At 40.2% G+C, this 13020-nt stretch overlaps 1 protein-coding gene across 2 annotated transcripts in view; it reads right to left on the bottom strand.

Moving 5' to 3' along the window:
• The window catches only part of lin7a (lin-7 homolog A (C. elegans)), a 46321-nt gene extending 39461 nt beyond the window's left edge, over positions 1 to 6860 (bottom strand). For both annotated transcript variants that reach the window (XM_063500987.1, XM_063500986.1), the window contains exon 1: positions 6772 to 6860. In XM_063500987.1, coding sequence (XP_063357057.1) covers positions 6772 to 6808 — 37 coding nt within the window. In that variant the 5' untranslated portion in view covers positions 6809 to 6860. The remainder of the gene's footprint in view (positions 1 to 6771) is intronic.
• Between the last annotated feature and the right edge of the window lie 6160 nt (positions 6861 to 13020).

Below are 13020 nucleotides of genomic sequence, written 5' to 3'. Positions count from 1 at the left end.
CCCAATAATAATCTTAACGTCTTTAACTCTGCCACCTCCAGCTCCGCCTCCTGTCTTTATGATAGTGCCACCATCTTTAAACCACACATCATAGCAGGTCTCACTACCATCTTGTAAACCTTCCCTTTCAATCTTTGTGCTATCCTTCTATCACAAATTACCCCTGACACTCGTCTCCACCCACTCCACCCTGCCTCCACTCTCTTCTTCACCGCTCTTGTGAACCATCCATTGCTTTGAGAATTTAACCCCAGGCATGTAAACTCACCAACTTTCACTACTACTTTTTCTTTCAGCTTCATCTTTCTTGACTTTCTAACTAATTAAAATTAAATAGAGAAGGAGAATAAGGAAAACTGCTGAATAGGGGCATAATCAGTGGAAGAAACTGATAATAGCATTGTAAGAGATCCCAGCTGAGGATTTGTTGATAGATTGTGATATAAGTGCCAAACTCCAAAGATGAAAACAAGAAAAAAAAAATATAAGTACCAAAACTGCAGTTCCTCTAACTTCCACTTTAGGCTAACTCTATAAGTGAGTCAATCTCCACAGACTCCCTGTTACAATGCCCAACTTTAAACAGAAATAAACACATTTAGAGGCGCCTGGTACAAAGAACAGTTTTGGTTTCTATCGCTAATTTTTCCCTCTATGACATTCTGTTTTTATTTATATTCCATAAAGCCCCAACTTTTGAGAATTGAGGTTATATAAGCTAACAGCCTAATATTAGAAATCAACTAGAGCTAACTATTAGCTTGCTAGCAATTAGCTAATAGTTAGCAAGCTAACTACTAGCTTGCTTGTTTACATTGCTATTTCTAGAGGTGTAAACTGGACCTCTTAACCATGTCTGTGTTGTTAGCATCTTTTGGAGCATTTGAATGATTTAATTCTCTGACAAGTACTGTGTCTTACTTTGTGGTAAATTCTGCTAGCTCCAGTTATTTTGGATGACTGAAGTTCTTGAAATATTTTATCAACATGCTGTCACCAATCAGCAAGTATCTGGAGTATTGATTGGGGACGAATCCAGCTTCTAGACAAACCAACAACTTATATATTGAACAGAACACATGATGTAATCACTTTGGTCCAATAAACTTTTCATGCCGAGAACAATAGTTTAATATTTCTCATTTTAAATTTTACAATGTAAAAAATATCTAAAACAAATATTGCGGTATAAAATGATTATAGCTGCCACTCTCTGTGTGGCATTATACCCTGAAAACATCAGGCTGTGACTAAAAAAGGTCATCCTCATCATTTGTTGATTAGAGAAAAGGCACAGAGCTGAACAAAGCCACAGTAACACGTAATAAAGGCTTCAATGCTCCACAAAGCTCCACAACACTGTTGAGGGGGATGTTTTTGCACTGGGCTCCGTTCCCATTTCCTGACATAATTAGTCATTTATAGCAGTGTACAAAACTTAGCCTAATCCATTTTCAGTACTTAGAAGTGTCAGTTTGACAAAACTGCAACAATGTAAATAAACACGTCCGCGTCTGTCTGCGCTTATTAAACCGCAACGCTGAGATTTAAACCTGAGATCCTCTTTCAAATACTAACTCTAAATGAAATGCTGCTTTCCATCTCGGGGGTGACAGACAGAAAAAGTCTCTAATGACCTTTCTCTGACGGGAATCGCACCTTTGTACCCTGAGAAATGCTATCCAGATGTCATGCATCTGGGAGTAAGTTGTCCTGAAAAGCCCTTGCCATCTGCCGCTGCCACATTGACCTAGGTGCCCTTGACAACTCTACTGCTAAAGGCAGTGATAAAAACAAAAGAAATCACAGTCTGAATACAAAAAAATGGGACAACCAAGTTCTCTCTCCATGCCAAGAGAATAAGCTTTAATTTGTCCAACTGCAGCGATTCTCTTATAGCACAAGAAATAAATCACTCCTAGAAGGGTAATGGCTCCTGCAGGAGCCTGTGGCGAAAACAGAGCCAGAAAACATCACACTCTTATTGTCATCTTCATCCTGGGTAATTACTGGGCAATGTCCCTCCAAGACAATTACTGAGAGAACCTTTATTTCTGCATTAACGGGAGGCCATTTAAAATATAGACAGCTACGAGTGATGTCAGCTTGTCAGCACCTCCTTAATCCCTTAAAAACAGCGGTGTGACTGAGTGGATGTGATGGAAATATGTTCTAGCCTCAAATGGATGAACTCACCACGATCTCTCAGATCTCGCAGTTATTCATTTCACTGTGCTAAGACAAGAAGACATAAACTGTATAAAAACTGTTCTATTCCAAAGGTCCCTGCAACACAGTGAGGAAAAACAAAATGATTCATACTTTGGGAAGGAACGGGTTCTTTCTACTGTTGACATTTGAACTGATCACGACCTCACAGGAAGAAATGCACTGCTGAGAAACTACTTTCTTGTACATGCTGTACAGCTGTAGGTACAAGGAACATAACCGCAATCTTCTAACAATGATAAACCAATGCTTTCGCCCCTAACACAGTTTCAACCTGTAAATGGCAAATGGACTGGTTCCTAAATAGCACATTTTCTACTCTGCTTGACCAATCAGAATGCTTTGTGTAACATGTGTCATTTACCCAAACACTTTTTTCTCTGTCTAAGCACTTTGTATCTAACTTATCTATCTTTTGTAATCTAGTCTATCTAGTCTTATCTAACTTTCACACTGGGAGCGACTCAGAGTTCAGATTGTTGCCCAAGGATACTTTGGCAGGAGCACCCATGGATCGAACCACTAACCTTCTGGTCGGTAAATGATCTTCTCTAACTCTACCTTCTAATCCACGGCCACCCTAAACCTCTGTAACAAGCAGCTAAATTCAACAACTTAACATCTATGTTTTTGTATTCGGGGGAATGGAGAAATTGTACTAACTAAAACGGATACAGCATGGATATTAGGGTGAGTGGAAAGAGTTAAAATCTTCCTTCTAGCTATGGTTAGTGCAATATCCAACAATTGGGTTTGTGGAAATGCGCGTGAAGCCCAGGCGTAATCACCAACTTGTTTGGGGTTAAAATGAACAATGGCAGCAAAGTGAGGGACGAATAAAGATTGCTTTGCAGTTTCTAAATGAACAGACTGGTGGGGATAAAGAACCGATCAGTGTCTTCATCCCATAACATGTGGTGCAGAAGAGCTAGGAGCAAACATCTAATCTTCCTACCACAGGTTCGGGGTTAACTTGTTAGCTCGGAAAACTGCAAACAGTGGGGGCTTTTGAGGGGAGACTTCCACGCCATGTTCCTTGTTCTACAATTGTTAACACCAACTACATAATGCCTGGTGTCTACTGCACATCATTCACTGGTTAAACTGATGAAAATCTCCATCAACGTTTTGCTCAATTAAATACTGTAAATGAAAGATAGCGGTAGATGCCATTACATCATGGATTGGTGATGGATCCTTTGTCACTGGCACCATCTTTGTGTTTCAAAACAAGAGGTAACGAGTGATTAGAGGATCTTACTGTGAAACTAAGAACACTTCATACTCACTGGCTAGCAACTTAAAATTACAAGTCATTAGCTAATGAGTATAGACAATCCTCCTCTCTGACTGTAATAATGACAATATCGTACAAAACTGACTTCATGTTTTAATCAATACATCCTGAAATTAGTAACTGAGTCCAGAAATTCATCAGGAAAGTGTTTACTGAGGCTGTATTCTCACAGATGTCCACACAAGCAGTGTTTTAGACACAGAGTGGTTACCCCTGCTGGCTGGACATTCGAGACATTTTTTATAAAGTGAAGGACTTTAATGCAATTAAAAGGAAGGACTACAATTCAGCAAATGAGCTTTATTAGTTCAATGTTTTCTGAGCTGAATTCTGGACCAGGCAGACCATTATAAAATAATGAATATGACACAAAAAAAATCAACCAGTTAGCAAGTAACACAGAGTAACACACAAAACTGAAATGGAGAACGTGACCAGCATTATCCTGCCATCAGCGAGTAAGCATTTCACTGGAAACATGCAGCTTGCCGGTGTTGTCATGGTACTGGTACTAAGTTTCTGAACAATATGCAGTTTATTTTTTGAATATTCTATGTGATTCTTAGGTTCATAGTTATATTTACGTTATGTTTTAAGTATGCTTCGGTTAGCCTTCAGTTCTGTGTGGTTTTCGAGTTTTTTTTCGCAGTGTCTAGTCTTCTCGTGTGTTTAGTCAGTCTCGTCTTCATGTTTGTTTTTCTCTTGTCTCTGTGTCTGATGTTCCCTCTCTGTCTCCTCAGTCAGTCATCTCCCCATGTCTGTTTCTCCCCGGTCCTCGAGTCAAGCCTGTGTTGATTAGTCTTCATCTCTGTTTTTATCATACTTCCTGTTTTATTTTGACAGTCTCGCGTCTAGTGTACAGTGCGTTGAGTTTTATTTCCCGTCCTGTTAGTCTGCATTAGTTCCAGCTGTGTTGCCACCTGTTGCCCATCCTCTCATTATCCTCCATCTTCCTCTGCCCGTTGTCGCATCGTTCACTCACGCTATCTTTGAGGTCCTTGTTTCCTGTTCTCTTGGTTCTGGTTTTTTGTATCCTTGTTTTTTCTTCGAGCTTTCAAGCTACAGCAATAAAGCTGCCTTCCTTAGTTCAGTCCTGCATTTGGGTCCTGCCACATAGCCATACCTGATAGATGTTTAAATTTATCTCTGGAAGTTTCAGTCACAGTGCCCTCTGCTCTCATACAGAAATTTTTTCATCTCCGGGGTGTGTCAGTTTGCACTTATATAAATGCCAGATCTACTGAGAATAAAAGGCGCTTTTTTTTTATTATACAGCGAGGTTCAAATCCATTGTTCTCGACGGTGCTTGCTTATCACAGTCATTTCCTTTGACAATAACAGGAAGGCCAATGATGTAATATCTTTTCATCCTGCTGTGACCCCGCAAGCCAAGTGGGAGCTCTGGAAATGAACATCTCTGTTCCTTTTCTCCCTGCGTGCATTTGACAAACCCAGCAACTCAGCAGCAAAAGCCTCCACCCAAACACGAGAGGAGTGCACCTTTTCATTAGCAATTACAGTGTTTTCACCAAAGTGGCAGGATCCGAGGACAGGAAGCCTATAATGTTGCCTGGCTCTGACAGCTCCTGCGTGAAACTATCATTACTACTGTTTGTGCCATTACAGCTGCATTTTCCAGCTTGTGGGTATGGATCAGGCCCCGTGTGTACACACGAAGGTCACAGCTGAGTCACTGCCCAAGCAAATGACTAAGATCATTGAATGTTGACAATTTATCAAGTTGCAGGACATTGCTCCTTGCCTTGCTATTTACAAATCTATTTATCAGCTTAGCAGAGCCTCCTTTTTTTAAAATAAATCTATAGTCTACTATGAGACATGGGTGGGAAAAGCTTAGGTTGCATTGTTTATCTCATTGCCGGAATCAATCTGTGGCTCATTTCATTAACTCTGCATGTACAGCACTTCTGCAGCTTCCCAGCAGATTGTGCACCTGTAAAGCTTCACTGCCCTCAGACATTAAATTTCACTGAAGAACAAATTGAACATACGGAAGGGAAAAAAATCGTATTCTTTAGCAGTAGATGTTAATGTGGTTAATTACTTAAATCACCAATAACGAGTGACAGCAGTCAGATTAATCCCTGCAGAATAATTAATAAAGAGTATTTATATACTTCCCTCGTGTGGCTTGGGAGGAGAGCTGACGCTGGCTTTACTTGGCACAGAGTAAAGCGTTAAGGTGTCTCACTCTCTATATTTGACAGTATCCATTCCCTATGCAAGGCTTGCGCAATATTACATTTCACCAACGGATCTGCATTTGGTCTGAATGTGCGACTGGGAGGATTTTTCGAAGTGACCTCAAAATTAGACTCCTTTAACATGAAAGTGTTGAGATGTAAAGGGCATCTTCTCAACTGTACAGGACATTTTGTACTTCCTCAAATCTCCCAGAGGAATTACTATGATATTACGGGAGACCTTAGTGTATTTTAAATATCTGTACAGCATCTTTAGGTGGGAAACTGAACATTTTTTCAGCCTACATGCATTATTATTGTATCTTATGAATGAGATCAGGGGACTAATGTGTGTCTAAGTTACAAAGTCTGTAATTACTAACAGCTCTGAACGCTACCTGAGATGAATTAACAAAACAGGCTAGGCAACATCATCACAGGACAACATTAACCCTCAACTGCGGTTTGTTTGCACACCGCTTCCAACAAGTACAAAACACAACATCTACACCCTGATGAGGGAACCAATCAGCCAGTCTTGCACCTGTCCAGTTCAGATAGCCTGAGAAGTTATCTCCCGTCTAACAAAGTAGATTTTCGTGTCAATGCGCTTTAGGATTTGAGCGTTATTGTCTCCGCCAGATGAAGATCAAAAAGCGAGCTTTAACGGGACAATGTTGCCAAAGGGGTTACATAATACAGATGAAATTAAACGAGACCCCTTGTAAGTGGTTTAAGGGTATTAATTTCAAGATGTTCGTGCTCGCAGAAACCCCCTCGGTAGTTTGACGAAAGAACTGAGCGCTCCGGTCTGGAAAAATACACGGACGGAACCGACGGGCTTTTATTTAGAAAAGCCAGAGCTCATATTGCCTTGAAATAGCGACTCGCGCAAACGATGTGTAGGAAATCCGAGCTGGACACAGGCACCAAAAAACATCAGAATCTAACCAAATCCTCGCTCAAGTTTTTTGGGGGAAAAAAGGCTGAAAATAATCTCTCCGGTGACATGCACAGACTGCAAAGCTCCGAGCGCCTTACCTCGATCCAGTGTGAGCGGTTGGACCACTGTCGCCATGACTGCTGTTTACTGGAGACTGAAGAGCCTACAGGAGCTGCAGCATCACAGGGAGAGAGAGAGAGAGAGAGAGAGAGGTTGGGAGTGGCTGGGAGAGGATTAGACTATCTCCATCCATCTCCGTCACCTGGTGCTGTTATCAGCTGTTTTGCGCTTTATGCGCTGCTGTTTTACGCTCTTAATGAAAAATAGTATTCACGTTTTTTTGGCTTTTTTTAAAAAAAATTAAAAATCATTTTGATTTTTTAAAAGGGAAAATTAATTTGATAACATATAAAAACCAAAAAATACATTATTTTTTTTAATTCTTTACATTAGATCAAAAATATATTGTCTACAAAAAAAGTGTTGGAAGCTCTTTAAAACTGCACTCTTTCTAATGGCCAGCAGGGGGAGACTCTTATGGTTGCACCAATACCTTGGCTTTAATTTATGATCTCAGGAAACTGTTTCCCGATTAGTTTATGGTCGCAAATGCTAGTTTTGGGCCTCACTGAATACACCATAATGTTTAATTGAATAACTATGGACTTCTTTAGATTAAAAAGGTAGACTAAAGCAGGGTATGTTTTACTATGATTTACAAATCACTTGCCTATGAGGATGTAACGTCTCTTAGTGTCACATATTCCTCACATATGTCTTGATGCATGCTCAATCATCCAGGTAAGTAAATCCCAAAAGGTTGATTCTGTTCATCTGGACGAAAACGCTACGTCCAGATGAACAGAATCAACCTTTTGGGATTACTCACATCTGGTTTCAAAGCACCTTCATGCTTTACAACAGGGCTCTGAGAGGTCACAGTGGCTACATTTATCTTTAATGCACAATCTTTTGATTAATCATGTGCTGTATATAAAATATGGACTTGTGAAAACTTTGCCATACTCTCCAGTTTTTCTAATGGCCAACGGGGCAAAAAGTCTGATCGTATAGCACTGCAGTCTTACAATCATATGATGCATTTCGTTTTGCAAGCTACATTTAATTTGAAAAGCTGAGTTAATGTAAGCTTATGTCAATGAATGCAATCAATAAATAAAAGACGTCCAGCTTTTCAGGAGAAAGAGTAATGTGGTAAGTTAAACAGAGAATGCGGCCATGTTGCATTCAAAGTTTTAATGTTGAACATATTGTTTAAAAAACAGGATATAGGCCGCAGCTGTGATAACAGAGTTCCCTTTTCTTGATGGGTTTTCAGCAGCGTTTGGGAACTTAATTGCAATGTTCTACTCTTACGTAGGCACAAAAGGTTTTGTGAAAAGCACTGGTCCTGCTTCCAGGCAGTCCAGTTCACCACAAAAGTGTTGGACAGAGTTACAGTCAGGACTCTGTGCACAACTCTGTCTTCTTGCATACCAAACAGGGTGAGCCATTTCTTAAAGAACCTGGCTTTGTGAATACTGACAATGTAAAACTGCCAGAGCACACCTCTTCTTTGAATTGATTTAAGTCCACATATTACTGAACATGTTTATTTTTTACAGTTTATCATAGCCATCTTCTTCCACTTATCCTATTCAGGGTTGCAGGGAGGCTGGAGCCTCTCATGGCCTTCACAGAGTGAGAGACCCTTTATTTCCCTGTAGGAAAAACAATTCTCTGCATTTATCCCATCCTAAGTATTTGAGGCAGTGGGCTCGTGGGATCAACTCCACACTTCAAGTCTGTGCCTTGGTCAAGGGCACAATTACAAGAAAATTAACCCAGCATGTTTTGATTGTTGGACAAACTGGAGCAGTTGGAGGCCACGGAGGTGTGAGGAGAATAACCAAACACCACATACAAGGGCATTACCTTTGCCATGATTCAACCCTAGAATCTGAACAGCTAGTCACCGTTACTACAAGATGATTTTCTATTCAGCGCTGTCTACTTGACTCGACTCACCTTAAGTGCCTTTGATAAAAGCAGGCATCTCAAAGTGCTTTTGATGGCAAGCCCATAAATGAAATTACACGCAAATGTTAGGCACAAAACTGATTTTAAAAACATACATTACAACCTTAACAACTAAGCATAAAGATATAACACTTCAGTACTTCAAGTCGAAAGCCAAATTAAAAAGATAGATCTTTAAATTCCTGAATATCGAGAGAGCTCTGCATTCTGACATCAGGAGTGTTACTCAGTTTAGGCTCATAAAAACAAGAGGTAGCCTGACTAGTGCTCTCATGGGACACATAAGATACCTTTTAAAAGAAGAGGGATGGCGGACCTTAGTCATTAAGCTAATAATATGTTGAAAAACAGTCAAAATTGGTATTCCATCTGTCACAGTAACGTATTTGAAAAGTTTCACCATATTGCAGTCAACCAGCTCGACCTGGATTGCATGCTGAATCTCACAATGATGCTCACATGTGTGTTTTGTGCCCACATGAACACTTACATAGCTATAATCCTTGCACTTCAGAGATCAGATGATTGCAACCAAGCTTGCCATGAAGGCTCATTGTGAACCACTGAGCCATACCGCCTGTTATCTTCTCTCCTGGCTCCATGCACTGCACACAGCCAGATAAGGACCGAATGACGGTAGTGAACCTAAATTGGAGGGCTTAAGAATTAATCCTCATGTTTATATGCTACCACAGAATGGTGCCAAACCGCTGGCTCTCTTCATTTACTGTAGATCTGTTGCCTAATGGTGCCTGCTGCTTTGGCGTGTCTCATACATGGGCAGACATTACAGCTGACAGAAGCCATGCTCAACAGAAATAAGAAGAGATTCCCAGGTTGGAGGGATGCTAAGGCAGCATGACGTGTCACATGGCTCACGAACCATGACTTCGCCATGACAAATGCAAGTTGTAAACATGAATACACACCTGAGGCAATGACTAGCACTTATACTAATATGTGCACAGCTGTTCAGAGCAAAACCCAGGCTCATAAACACAGACATTTCACTTAAATCCCATTTATCTTGTCATGCATTGCACTAAATATTTTAGCCCACACCCAGCTGGGAGGCAAATACCACACCTCTTTACCTCACTTCACTTCAAATTGGCTGCTATATCTAAAACATTAAATAAAATTAATGTACCCCTGTTATATATCATTTAAATTCCATTCTCAGCACTTTTAAATATTTAACAGCTTCCTCTGCATTTGATTTAAACAGTTTCTAAACTTGCACGCTTCTTCCAAACACATAGTCCTTAAGTAAAAGCAAATTCAATCCACCAACAGTCCCACACAGCTGTGTGCAGATGCAAAATAGTGGTGAGTGGTAGGCTGCATGGACGGATAGAGAGGGCGAGGGCTTAGAGAGCACACAGAAAGAGGGCACAGCGAGATTACAGGCTTCCATCTATATGGGCTGGAATACAGGTCTGCTTTTTTTAAGAGGTTGGGATTATGCTGCACTGGTCTTTAAGCCGCAAAGCTGCAAGTGAATTGATTTCTGAAATGCCTCCACTTCCACGGAAGGAGATGCAAGAGGCCATGTGGACAGGGCAAATACAGACGGCTGGACTGTTTGCCTAGCAGATCAAAGCTCAGAGCATTAGCCAGTGTGCAAGTTCTATTTGTATCTTCAATTCCCATCAGTACCCATTCAAATTGAATTCAACAGGTAAGGTCATATGGGCATTTGGGGAAAAACTGGAACCTTATTCCTTTTCCTGCCACACATTCGTAAAAAAGATCAATATCGCTCACATGGCTTTGATAAAAGGCTAATAAAATCCATAAAGGTTAGATTTTGTTTGGTTGACACAGAGAGTAAAGCTTTTATAAAACAGTAGCTTGAATTTATCCGACTGTGGTTTTACGGTGAGGGAAATAAGTAAAGTATTTCACTAAATGATAACATGGGTTTCATTTCCAGGTAACAACTGCTTATTAAAACAGGCCATTATTAAATTTGTCAACCATCGACTCCAATCCTTGTGCCGCACTGACTGTGATCCATCCGGCATGCCACATTGGGAAAAAAAAAAAGATGAAAATTTCCCGTTGAGCGATAACGTCTCGAAAATAAAGTATTTATTGGATATTTTGTGTTAAGATGACAGGCTGCTTTTCCACAGCAGCTCGGTTGCTTATATTGCTCCATCAGGCGGTGCCAGACAGATAATGAAAAAAACATCATCTTGAAAAACGTGTGACAGATAATTCTTTAAAATTGTATTTATTCTTTAACGAGACAAGTTGATGCAACTAATTTCCTGTGTATGAACAACCAAGTGAAGGATGGTGATGTGCATGCACTTCTCCAGGCTGTTGTGTAAACTATGAATCTCACAGTTAAAGTTTTGTTTTAAGGCAAGTCAAGATGCACTTTTGTGAGTGGGTCTCAAGTTTGGGCGTTCCAAACTTTGGATGTGTGGATAACCAGGGGGGAAAAGAGTAGAGTTCCAAAACCGATCCTTGTTTTGAAATAACCAAGAGTTTGTTAATCTACTGTTCTTCCGTTCATATGACAGAAGATCAGCTTTCTTCTTTATTGTTAATATCTGCTAAAAAAAAGACACAAGTTGTGGCACATTTACACTCAATGGTCACTTTATTAGGAAAATCTATTCAACAGCTCATTAACACAAATATCTAATAAGCCAATCATATGCAAGCAACTTATTGCATTTAGGCATGCAGACAAGGTTAGGACAAAGTTCAAACTAAGCATGAAGAAGAAAGGTGATTTAAAGTGACTTTAAATGTGGCACGCTAGTTTGTACCAGACATTGGTCGGAGTATTTCAGAAACTGCTGATCTACTGGGATTCTCCCCTTAGATCCCCTTCCTTGATTTCTGCTGCATCATTCAGATGGTAGGATCAGAATTTGGTGCAAACAACAAGAAAGCATGGATCCATCCTGCAATAGCTCAGCCTCTTGGTTGCGTCTGATGGTGTGGAGGATATTTTCTGGGCACTCTTTGGGCTGCTTAGTACCACCTGAGCTTCATTTTAATATAACAGCCTACCCGAGTTTTGTTGCTGACCATCTCCATCCCTTGATGATCATAGTGTAAACAATTTCTGATGGCATGCTATCTGGACCGAAATCTTTGATGAATGTTTATTCATATTGAATCTATGCCATGAAGACAAAAAAAAGTTCTGAAGGCAAAAAGAATCCGGATACTCACGAAGTGTACTAATAAAATGGCCCGTGAATGTAATTGGCCTTCTGAAGTCAGGCAGGCCAGCAGACAGAGAACCCTACCTAACCTTCAAATACTATATTCAACAAAGCCTGTCACACTGATTGTGACCCACTTCGGCAGCACCACTATGGGATTTAAACCTCTAATACAGAGTGTGAAACATATGGCGTGTCAGCTATAATCTGCACATTAAAAAGCCCATTGCAGTGGACAGCTCTGCAGAGGCAGAAAGATGAAAACAGAAGAGAAAGAAGGGACATTTCAGTTTAATTTACACCAGTCAGCACTGTGCTGCGAGTTGTTTAGAATGGACAATGCAATCAGATTGGTTGTGCAAACTAACTCGGTCCTAACAGAAGTGTGAATGATCAGCAGTGTTAGTGTCTTCTTATTGGCAAAGACATTTGCCATGACCTGCTTTATCACACTGAAGTAAGGTGGTTAAGCCACAGAGCTGGAACTGTGCTGACACTATTATTTGATTTATGACAGCAGCATTTCATTGTGCTGACAGCAGACTGAATGGATGCGGGAAAACTGAGACATATTTATTCTTAAGACATCTGAGGATATTCAGGATGTTTTTCTGGACGGTTCATTTAATGATTTTTTTTTTTCCAGAATGCACATTTTTTACATTAAAATTAAAGGGGAAATAACTGTTTTGAGAATTGTTTTGTTTTTGTCTTTTTTTTTTTGTGTATTGTTTTTTTTTTTTCAAGATAAAGTGCTCAGTGCACTTTAGAGTTCAAACTGAGCTGTAGGTGGCCCATGAACAGCAACAAATTTGGCACCCATGCTCTAACAGACTACTGACGCCCCCTTCAGGGAAACAGCACCAATTTACTTTGTCAAAACAGGAATGGCAGGTTGTGTGATGGCATCATAAATCCATCCTGATGCTTTCTGCAAACTGAAAACATGAATACATCCCAATGTATATTGAGCTTTGTCAAAGCCTTGAAATATACCTCAGTCCAACGTCATCTCATCTCCTCTTTTAACATGAATGCACTAAGAGCATAATTAACAAGGGGTAATGGCTTTCACCTTTATTTATTTCCTGTAATGATTGGGTGCCTCTAGTATTT

Source organism: Pelmatolapia mariae, linkage group LG17, assembly GCF_036321145.2.
Source record: "Pelmatolapia mariae isolate MD_Pm_ZW linkage group LG17, Pm_UMD_F_2, whole genome shotgun sequence".
NCBI lineage: Eukaryota > Metazoa > Chordata > Actinopteri > Cichliformes > Cichlidae > Pelmatolapia > Pelmatolapia mariae.
The sequence above is the reverse complement of the archived record's forward strand: the minus strand, read 5'-3'. Positions and strand labels throughout refer to the sequence as shown.